General features: G+C 39.2%; 1 protein-coding gene across 1 annotated transcript in view; it reads left to right on the top strand.

Moving 5' to 3' along the window:
* Dlc1 (DLC1 Rho GTPase activating protein) overlaps positions 1–12157 on the top strand; it is a 376108-nt gene that overhangs the window by 168394 nt on the left and 195557 nt on the right. The window contains exon 5 of the mRNA XM_036166511.1: positions 7758–7791. Within this exon, the coding sequence (XP_036022404.1) occupies positions 7758–7791 (34 nt within the window). The remainder of the gene's footprint in view (positions 1–7757; positions 7792–12157) is intronic.

Below are 12157 nucleotides of genomic sequence, written 5' to 3'. Positions count from 1 at the left end.
CCACCTGTAACCTCTTATATCAGTGTACTTTTCTAGCCTCCCTGTTATTCTTGAATGAGGGACAGGGAAGGGGAGGGGTGTTTGTCCGATTAAATCTGGATGAAGTGGGAGAAGCTGCTATCTCACAGTTGTCTGCCATTTTAGATTCTTATATTAAAGTGAGAAATTTGATCTCTGCATCTGCATCTTGTACAACATACAAGACTATCACAGGTGGACATGTCAACATGATTCATTTTAATGCAGTAATCGGTATCTTGTGTCATCAAACACGAAAATTCGGATTGGGAAATCTATGTTAATCAGAACTGACCTTGGCTTTCTAGGGTATACAATTCTGATGACCGTCCAGATCAGCTTGCCTGGAAGAAGAACAAGGTATAAAGAAAATAGGGAGTAATAGAACCCAACACAAACAGGAGAGCGTCAGGTCCATTCTGAAGTCTGAGAAACTGAGTTGCAGTCCATGACTTTATTAATAAAGGACATTTGTCCTAGACTAGTTATTACGTTGATCATAAATAAGAACCAAAAAATAATACCAAGTTCACCTCTAAATGAACAGCAGAGACCTCTCTGGATGGCAGAGACCTCTGACATTTTACAGACTGATCCAGGCTTCTGCCTCAAAATGATAACATGGACATATCTGCACCTCAGCACCCATCCTCCAAAGGGCAGAGAAACTTAGAAGATCTCAGTTTTGTTGTTAAGGAAGAAAAGCTTTATCTTGGTTTATAGTTCCAGAGATTTCCATCGATGTTCAGTTTGCTCCTTTGCCTGAAGGCCTGTTGACAAGGCAGTATCTACATCAGGATAAAGGGCAGAGTTCACCTCATGGTGGCCAGGAAGTAAAAAGGCTATCAATGTTAACATGATTCACAACTTTCAGATGTCAAATATTGAGGCATTGTTCAGTCTCATTTCCAAAAGTTCTCATACTATATTTTGGTTTCAACCAATGTTCTCCAACTCCAAATGTCCTCTTTTGTTTCCACTTTCAGTAGTTTCTGTCCCCTTGGCCTTCTGGTAAGAAGCTTCATTAGACATGAAAAAACATTAAAGAAACTTTGTCTTCCGGAAGGAATATCTGCATCGTAACCGGCCCTGGCGTTGTGGGCATCAGAGGTTACAGAGCCCAAAAGATACATATTTCAAATGAAATGTGTCAGTGCTTACTGCTATTGCAGCTATCTCACTGCAACAAAAATATTTCTGGGTCCCAGCCAAGAGCTCACTTACATGGAGCAAGGTGTGATAAAAATAAATTCCAACACAGTGAACAAGGTTGGCGTTTGTCAGAAGTAGATTTATGGATGTTATTCAAGAGGCTTTCATCTGTACTCTTTGGCTGCTCTGATATGACAGGGTAGTGCTTTGACAGAAAGTTTGTGAGCTGCAGATAGTGAAACAATGTGAATATTGCTACATTTTGAGGGAGATGGATACTATGCAGACCCTGAACTGCTGAAGTGAATTTAAGCTTTAATTTTAATATAATTGGTAATACTTATCATGTCCTGGATAGGTATGAATTAAATAGCAGCTTGTCACTTAGCCTTCTCAGAGACTAAATGAAAAGGAAGAAGAAAACAAATTCACGGTGCTGGCTGTTTTACTTTGCAACTAGAAATAATGTGGAATTATGTTAAATGATTAACAAATACTTTTATGTATTCAAAAGTATTTATGCTTTTATTCCATTCTCCTGACTAGCATTACACACATGACATGTAATTTTATGCTTGCTGTATATTTAAAATGTATTAATTGTATATGAAATTCACTTTAATTTGAAGAAATTTGAGAGTTGGGTGCAGTTTGTTTTCATTTGAACAAAGAATCACACTGGAAAGTAGAGTCTATTGGACAATATGCTATCACCTACTCCGAGTTAGAAAGTAAGTTAAATGGATTCCTGAGCACTGGGAAGACTAGAGCCCTGGGAGAGATAAAGCCATGTTGACGGTTGGGCTCCCTGTGGCATAGGAGACAGTGCTGTTTAGAAGATTCTAGTCTAGCTCCAGTGTGGCAGTCAAGTATCTGCAGCATTGTGCAATTAATTTCTTAGCCTGCTGAGAGCTCGGCATCCTCGCAGCCACCATGATGGAGAAAGAGCAAAAGGGTTGCTCTCCAAGAATGACAGGCCAGCCAAAGCAGAGGCAAGTGTGATAAATAGTAGCCACTTAACTGAGTACGCATTATGAATAATATAGCCAAAAACTGTAAATCCACAAAGACATGTGTTTTTTCTTGTAAAAAGCAAGTTTAAAAGGAGATGTTTCTTTAAAGTGTTTTTGAAAGTATTAAACCATTGATAGATAGAGATAGGAGAAATTAAGAAGATGGCCCTTGAAGAATTGAAATGTGATGACTTCTAAATCCTCTACAATGAAGATGTTCCTAAAAGATGACCTCAAAAGCTAAAGAAATACTTCCTAACCCAGAATAGATGATATCATACTGCCCATCAGACTCCACTTTCCAGTGAGACTCTTCCTTCAAATGAAAGCAAACTGAAACCACTGAGTGGATGGCTGTATTATTACACACTGAAAGGATTTCAAATAAGTGTTTAAATGATGAAGAGAGAACCAAGCCCATTTCCCCACATGCCCCTGTAGCTGAAATTTTCCTGGTCCTGCCTGGCTCCCACACATGGACCCAAGTAAATACACAGAGGCTTATATTAATTAAAATTGCTCGGCCATTAGCTCATGCTAACTGTTGACTAGCTCTTACACTTAAATTAAACATATTTTTTATTAAAATAACCAATTCTTATTTATGTTTAGCCACTTGGCTTGGTACCTTTACTCAGTTCTGCCTTCACATCTTGCTTCCTCTGAGTCTGGCTGGTGACTCCTGACTCTTCCCAGAATTCTCTTCTCTGCTTGTCCCACCTATACTTCCTGACTAGCTACTGCTCAATCAACACTTTATTTATTAACCAATCAGAGCAACACATTCACAGCATACAGGGAAATATCCACAGCATGCCCCCTTTTCTTAGATGTTTCCTTTCATGACTGGTCAAAAAAATGTAAACTCACTAACTCTCCCTGCTGTCAAGTGTGAGTCCCAACCTCCTTCCACTGCCTACAATGGGCTCTTGAGTCCTCATCTGAGACCCAGGCTCTTCAGCACCAAAGGATACTTTCCCATCATTTCTAAGGGCATAATTACTCATTGTGAAATTTTCTCTATGAACTGCTTTTGAGAACAAATGTGAGTGTTTTAAAAGGAAGATAATAAGTTAAGAATTTAACTATTTTTATCAGGAAAATGGAGGAAATTCCTACAGACACTTCTATATAAACATCTGTAATATTTGAAAGAATTCCAAATAAGCAGAGAGAGAGAGAGAGAGAGAGAGAGAGAGAGAGAGAGAGAGAGAGAGAGAACACATAGAGGGAGAGGGAGAGACAAAGACTGAGAGATGGAAATAGAGAAATAGAGACAGAGAGGAAACAAAAACTGCCAGGAAGGGTGCTTTGTGTAAAGGAAACAAAGGAGCTGTCTTTTCATGGAGTCTTCTAGACTATTTCTCTATTCTTTGAAAAGACTGACCATGAAGAAAAGCCTTCTTGATAGTGACATTGTATGGTACTAATTCCAAATAACAACAACAACAACAAAAGTGTTTTATGTAACTGAAGGAAAAAGCATATTGATAAAAAGTAATTTATTGTAGAGGAAAATGATATCATTCCCATCATCCAGAAGAAACTAGATCAACTAGAATCTATTGCCATTGTACTGGAGTGCATTCTGATATGACGTCTTTTCCTTATGCTGCTGTCTGTAGTAGTATAATGGTTGCTGTAAGTTCCCAAAGGTGTCAGGTAGAGTTCATCCCATTGGTGCAGAGAGCTGTCCTCCCAGGAAACCCAAAGGCATGACATACATAGGTACTATTTCTACAAGTCATGTCCAAGTCAACTCTTCCTTAAGCACATTTCACATCCAGAAACATGGGCAGCTGGCTAAGCTCCCACACACAGCTTTAAAAGTGCTCATTAAGGCAAATTATTTCCTCTTTTTTACTAAAGAGCTTTCTTTTCAATTACTTTTTTTAAAATTTCAAGTGTAAAAGCACCTTAATTGGACAACATAGTCTAGCACCCTTCCCTGGAGAGCTACTGGAAAGCCAGACTTTACAGGTAGCAGTGGTTTGAACCCACAGAAATGGTGATTTTTCTCTCATTTGAATATCATAGAGCAGAATCACAAAGTATGAATGATTTTCCCCTCTCATTTGGAAGTTATTAGTAGACTTTCCTTTGTTCCATTGAGAGAGAAGAAAATATGAAGTTACAGAGAACCCATATGGGCAGCAGAAAACCCCATTTAATTGCTTTATTGCCAAAAATGTTAAATAACTTCCTGAAGAGGCAGTTCAAATGAAACATATGGCAGCTATTAGCAAGGGACCCTAACAAATGCAAAAATATGCTTTCTATGAGAATTTTCTCATATCATAAGCAGCAATCATATTTGGTATGTTCATCCCATTTGATGAACACCTACTTTGCACTTGGGTGTATACAGCCATCTAGCATGAAGAGTCTCTGGTAATACCAAGGATAGTTGGACACTCCAGGACCTCAAAACGAAGACCCAACTGTACTCATCAGGCACATCTTGGAAGTCAAGGGAAAACAATCTCCTTAACAATGCCTCCTTCGCAAGGATCCAATGCCTGAGACCATTACATTTCCACCTAGATAATATTTTGTTTTCAGATTTATCTATATTTTTATTAATGTCTACATGTGCAATGCAATATATATGGGTGCTCCAGGATGCAAAAAGAGGGTATCAGATTAATTATTCAAGGTGGGTGTTGGGAATCAAACTTGGGTCCTCTGTAAAAGCAGCAAGTGTCCTTAAGCACTGAGTCACCCCTCCAGCCCACCCTGCACCTGTGTACTCTTATTCATCTACTAGCTAATCATTTCCTTTCACACTATACCAGTGATAGGACTGACCGCTATCACTCAACATCCACTGTGTGGAACTATTTTCTGTCTATTCATGTGTCTTTGTCAACTAGATTGTGAATTCCACACTGAAGAAAATTTTTAGATTTTTGTATCCAAGGTATCGTAAGACATGTAATTAAGAGTCAACAAAAAGCTTTAATTAGCTGAATACTAAGTGCCAGCATTTTCTAATTGCTTCAATACCTTATATCCCTTCCTAAATTCACAAATTTAATCAATCTATGCATAGATCATTTTCTGGAGAGACAGTCTGGCCTCAAAGCCAAGTGAGTGGAGAGCTACCCAGGTGTTATTATGATGTGGTCTTGCTTGAAAAGAGAGATTATCACCATCTAGGCACATTAAACTTTGACTCTCTCTTTTCTACTTTGTAATATGACTGTTGCAGTTACTTAATGGAAATGAGATTTGGTAAATTAAAGCAGCATGTAGAACATGGTAAGATTCCAAAATAATCAGCATTAGCCACATGAAATATGGACTTGGGGCATATGAAGGGTAAAATATTTTGTCTTACAACTCAACACAATGATTATAATTTCATTAAATATTCTACATACTAAGGATACATTTTTATAGTCAAATACAATATGGGAACTGTCTGTCTATTGCTAGTCAACTTGTAGTTTGGGGCAAGAGTTTTAATTTATCTTAAATGCCTAAGCTTTAAGAAGAGGACGATTGCCTAATTTCTGTCCAAAACAAATATATGCATGTATATTTTGAAATCTCAGTTGATATCTTGTCAGAGATCCTCACAGACTTGTTTCCTCCATCAACTAGAATGCTCTGATAAGTAGGCACATAGGCCAACATCCAAAAAGGGTGTGCTCTCATTTACATAATTGACCTTAGGACCACACCCAAGCTACTGGAATCTGTAGAACTTTGTAAGGTAGTTTTGAGGATCGAGTGTATTTATGCAGGTAAAAGTTTAAATGTATACCCTACATGTACTAAACACAAAGTGTCAATTTGTGCTGGAGTCTTCCTCCGTGAGCATCCTCTCATTCCCTGTCACCTACATTTACAGTCTTGCCAGTAATTACAAATCTTCTATCTTGCTAGTACTCTTCAGAACTTGATGTTAAAAACCTTTCTGCTGAAGACACCATGCACCGTACACAGAACGTGGGAGAAATCAAGCTGGTACTGATCTGGAAGCTTGCTCCCTGATGGCCGGTTTCCATGGTACCAGAGGGTGTTATGCAGTATGCTGAGGAAGGGAAGTCATCAGCCGTCTTACCCAGGCTGTGAATCCTAAAAGCTTTGATAATGACTAGCCTGGCAAGATATCCCCATAGGTGCGATAGTGGTGGGAATGTTATGGAAGTGACCAACAGTTATCCGATTGTATTCAAGGCCCACTCCACAAGAGGGCATTTGTGCTTAGTACCATAAACCTATCCAAAACTCTTTGGCTAAGGAGCTCATAGAGAACGTAGAACTATTATTTTGCTAAGTAGAAAATGCAGTAAACTTCCTTCTAAGTGTGTATCCCTACATTCACAGATTAGTGCATCTCTCAACCTTCATCAAAGAAGTCTCTTTCCATGTGTGTCTTTCTCTATTTCTCTCCTTTCTGTCTCTCTGTTTGCCTCTCTGTGTCTGTCTCCTCTCTGTCTCTGTGTGTGTGTGTGTGTGTGTGTGTGTGTGTGTGTGTGTGTGTGTCTTTGTTTCTCCTCTCTCCTCTCTCTCTCTCTCTCTCTCTCTCTCTCTCTCTCTCTCACACACACACACACACACACACACACACACACTCACTCATTACAAATCACGCACATTAGAACCTTTCCTGTCTTAGCGCTGTTGTTGTTTCCTGAAGACAGAAGAAACACTAAGTAGTCTGTAGTCGGCAGTTGTCACATAGAAATCTCAATGGATGAGTCACAAGGACTTGTAAAAGCCTCTCTAATCTGCACGCATACTTACAGGTATACCCACACACTCATCTACATGAACTACGCATGTACACACACACACACACACACACACACACACACACACACACACACACACACTGTGTCATTTTAAACAAGAGTAACTGAGAACTAGAAATTCAAGCTCCTTAATTCGTTCTGGGTATTCACCAAGAATAGCGTTAACAGTTGTGCTTCTTAAGCTTTTGAAGCATTTCATTTTACTCATTCTGAGCCTTATGCTTAAAATAAGAAAAATAATAATGAAATGGAATGGACATTTTTAAACCTTTCATATCAATAAATAAACACATCAAATCCCTGCCCAGAGTAATAGTAAGTAAGTAAGCAAGACTGTTCCTTTTTCTGGATACCTGGGATGCCTTATGGAGGACACAATATTCAGTTCTCCCAGCATCCCTATGAAGACACAAGATTTTCCCACCTGTTATGAAAGAGGCTGGGTAGCTCACTCAGGTGCTTACTGACAGTTGAGAAAGGCCAAAGATTTGAAATGAGCAGACACTATTTTGTGGGCCTCCCAAAAATAGGACAAAGACATTTACCCAAAGTCAGAGGGCATATTAGTCTAATATAGTGCCAATGCCATTTAAAGATAATATAGATGGATTTGAATTTCAGACAGAGAATCATTATGCATTGGACATGGCTCTCAAAGCCCAGTCTAATGGCTTCACAGACTGATCCACAAATGCTTCATTCTACTATTTTATCTAGTTTTTACTATAGTTATTATACATTAATCCTAGTGGTATTAGCTAAATTTTTTCTAGTGGGGTCATAATTTTGTGCCTCTCTTTTCTTTTTTCAGGCTGTCCCATGTGTTGGAGAAAAGGAAATGGCTGGTGAGTTGACATTTGGATTGTGTTTTCTCTCCTACCTATTTTAGAATGAAATTCCACCTTAAAAATAGAAATCTCTCTAAGTAGCTAAAGTGCACCAATCTCATCAGTTTCTGTGGTAAATGTTATTGGTGAATTCTTAGCAAACAAACAAACAAACAAACAAACAACAAAAAACAAAAACAAAAACAACTTCTTGTAGCTTTACAATTAACTGCAATTACATTTTTTTCTCTCTCAGGGAAAAAATTTGTATTGGCCAATGTGTTGAGGAATGGTCTTTAAAAACTGATTGTTGGTATTTATCAGGCTTTTTTTTTTTTTAGCTCAAGTAGCTTGTTCAGTAGTCAGATGTGCTTGGTGGTTAAAATGGACACTGTGTGATGGAAAGTAGTCAAGAGGCAATGTAACTGCTGGAGAAAAGATGGTCTTGGTTTTCACACTTGTTGATGATTGTAATTATTCCACAGTATTGTGGGAAAGTGGGAGAGGGTTGATGAGAGACATGAAAATAGGAAAAATTAGGCTGGAATTGGTGGAATTGCATGCTTTAAAGTCTGCTGGTCTTTCTCAATATTGTCTTCTGTGGTCTACCTAAAGAAAATCAAGACAAAAGAAAAAGCAAAACCAGTTCGAATGTCCAACGCCAACTTGAAGCATGTCACTTAGTTTACAGACATGTGACCTTATTGAGATCACAGATGTGTGATGTTTAAGAGCAACAGTGAAGCCAAGTTGCATCAAACCAAAAGACAGTATCACGACATCAAGACATCAAGTGCTCTAATGAGTTTTGGGCTTACGGAATATGAGTTTTTATTTACTCATATTTATTTATGTATTTACTTGGAAGAAGGAAGTCTGCATACCATGGCAGGGATATGGAAGTCAGAGGACAGTTTATGGAGATCAGTTTTCTCTTTCTGCCACATGGGTTCTGGAATCATACTTATGGGCCTTTAAGTTTGGTAGTGAATGCCTTCACCCAACTGAGCCACATTGCCATCTTTATCACGTGTGAATGGTCATGTTCATCTGTTCTTAGGGGGATCTTTCTATGTAGGTAGACAATTTCCACACAAACAACTTAGCTCTTTAACTCTGTGAGCTGAACTTCTCTATCACGTTTAGTTGGTCTCTGACTTCTTCATTCTAATAATATCGAGAACCCCTAAGAATAGGAGGACATGGTAAAAAAATGGATCCAAGTGTCTATGAAGGGAAAATGAAACTCTGTGTTATGAATGGACTCTGATTATACAGATTAACCACACCTTTCCTCATCAGGTGAATTCAAAGTAAGTTGTTAAACCACACCATGTCTTCACAAAGATTTTGCTTGACTATCTAGTTAAACAAGAACTAAATGATTGCTGGGTGGTGGTGGCACACACCTTTAATCCCAGCACTTGGTAGGCAGAGGCAGGTGGATCTCAGTCAGTGAGTTTGAGGCCAGCCTAGTCTAGAAAGTGAGTTCTAGGACAGCCAGGACTGTTATACAGGAAAACCCTGTCTCTAAAAACAACAACAACAACAAAAACTAAATGATTAAGTGTGTACATATACATCTCAAAGACTACTTAGATCCCCCATATTTTCTAGGGTTGTGACATTCTCTAATTCCCTAGATAAGCTGTGATTTAAACGAAGTGTATAACGAAGGAATATTGTCATCTTACTCCAGAATGTTGGCAAATTCTCTCATTCTCCCAAGGAAACCATTCAGGTGTAAACTGCTGGCTGGTGAGGAGAGAGCAAAGGGAAGAAATGCCCCTGTCTGAGAAGACAGCACAGCAAAGAGCCAATTCCTTTTGCTTCCACTTAAACGGTTCCACCTGGACATGGAGGAGTGCTCCATTGTGTAATTTCTCTGATGTTTCAGAAAGAATATTCTAACTCAGAACTAAGCACAGCATAAGCAGAATGCACCAACTACTTCCTGTTCCCTTACACATTCTCCTCCTCTGAAACAGGAAAGTGAAATTGATGGCCACACTTTCAAATATTCGCATTTAATATTAAAGAGGCAAAAATCTCAACGCTGATGTCTATGTGGTGGTGCACACCGTAAGTAGAAAGGCAGAAGCTAGAGGTTCACAAGTTCAGTGCTGCCTTGGGGCTACTTAGCAAAACCCTATGTCAGATACAGGACAGGTGTGATGGTGCAATCCCACATTTAGCACTGAAAGGCCGGTGCAGGAGGGAATAGGTGAGTTCAAAGAAGTCTAGACTACATAGAAAATTGTAGACCAGCCTGACGATTGCAGAGAGAGAGAGCCCATCCCAATAAAAGAAGAAAAAAGGTCAGCAAGTTATCTCAGCCAGTAAAGGCACTACCACCAAGCCTGAAAACCTGAGTTCAATCCCTGGGACCCACATGGTGGAAGGACAGAAGTTGTGTTCTGACCTCCACATGTGCAGGAACATACTCATATACACCAATACATACATACATATATACACACATACATACATATAATGTAAATTAAAAGCAGATGGAGAGAAGAAGTTGATAGATTCAATTCATGGGTTTTCATAAGATCTCTCTGAAGAATTAAGTCAACTGAAATATATTATCATGCCCAGGTATAGGCAAGGCACATGGATGTCCCATATCACATGCTTGATGACTCACGTTGAATTCATTCAAGTAGCACCTGTCTTCTTATCTATGTTAAAACATTTATATATCCACAATATATTCCTAAAGGAATTTTACTGTATAGGTCCCCAGATGAAGTGTTATGCTTCTGAGGGAAATAGAATTTTTGAAAATACAAATGTAAGAAAGAGATGATGTCTATAAAAGTTAGTGAGCTCCTGTATTTGAACATTCTGTGAATAACAGTCAGAGATCATATGGTCTGAAGAGAATATTATTTAATTCAAATGTTGTGAAAGAGCGTAAGCATCCAACTCTTCTCTTTCTAAACTTACCACATGCTATAGAAGAGGCCATAAGTGTTTTAGTTTATGAGTGAGACTCTCCTCATTCTCTGCTCTACTCTTAAGTTCTCACTGGAGAGAAGCAGGACCACAAGGCACAAGGCTTACTCTGTCTTCCTGGGTAACTGACCTCTTTAGCAGAATTAAACCTTCCTATCTACCCTAAGGGCTGCCTTTTTTCTTTTCTTTTTCTCTTTCTTTCTTTCTTTTTGTTTTGTTTGTTTCTTGTTAAGTGAAGGCAGCCTATTGTTCCTTCCTAAGAAAGTAGTCTAGTTTTAACTTGTGCGGCCTCTCATCCAACTGGGCCTTATGGGGCTCTAAACAAAGCCATTTGTAATGCCTTCCACCCATTGCTTTTGCATAACCTCATGTTGTCTGGTGTGGTCTCCTGGTGCATCCTCTGTTCCCACCAGTGCTGCTGTGCTTTCCCGACATTTCTGCAACTGTTCTCCTTCCTTCTGAGTGCCAAAAAGGGGGAGGGCATGCTCTTGAAACAGCATCCTGTGCACCATTCTGTAAGGATTTATTGAACAGCTGTATCTTCTAGGCATCCTGGTAGGCTATTCTGAAGAATCAATTATGATTCAAAACTCAACCCCTGCTTGCAGGAACTCAGACTCTCATTGGAGAATTAGTTCCACAGGTTGGAATTCCCCTTCCCCTTTCTCAACAGAGCATTCTTCAGCACCTTGTTCAAACACTTCCTAGGACATGGATCATACTAAAACTGTTTTTTAGCAACCCATGTTAGAATGCATATTCTTAAGACCGCAATATGTATTCTTATGACCGACCAATTCACTCTTAGAAGAATTATGCTCAAACCACATAAGTCTCATCACATATTATTGTCCTCATTAGTCATCAAATGTGTACACCTAGAGAATGGACTCCATGAGCCAGGCACAACGGTGTGTTAAAACCTCAGTGGCACTTGGGATTGCAAGTTCAAGTCCAACCTGGAATATACAGTTAGGGTTTATTCTTTCAAAAAAAAAAAAGTTCAGAAACAGAAGGAAAACAGCCTGAGCCTGAGTCACTGGAATCTTCTCTAGCACATCTGCTCCCTGTCTGTGTAGCCTTCAGCAAGGTATGTAACTTCCTCATTCCTCTCAATTAGACAGTGTAAATAAAGGATCCACCATGATATTGATGTTGGTGGGAACGCCTAACACACAGTGAGTCCTATAAGTCTAGCTCATTCTGATGACAATTGGTTGTGCACATAAGCACTATGCATTGGGCCTCATAAAAGCTGGCTTTGTTGCTACTACCTGTGTGTCTTTCCTTTTGACCCCACATATGACTAGGTATGCTGCTGACCTTGTGGAAGAGAGATCATTTTCCTTAGAGATCTCCTGAGCTAATGAAGACGCATGTCATTGCCATACAGGCCCAGTGGGTCACATTTTAGCCTCTCTCT

This window comes from Onychomys torridus, chromosome 17 (genome assembly GCF_903995425.1).
Source record: "Onychomys torridus chromosome 17, mOncTor1.1, whole genome shotgun sequence".
Classification (NCBI taxonomy): Eukaryota; Metazoa; Chordata; class Mammalia; order Rodentia; family Cricetidae; genus Onychomys; species Onychomys torridus.
The sequence above is the reverse complement of the archived record's forward strand: the minus strand, read 5'-3'. Positions and strand labels throughout refer to the sequence as shown.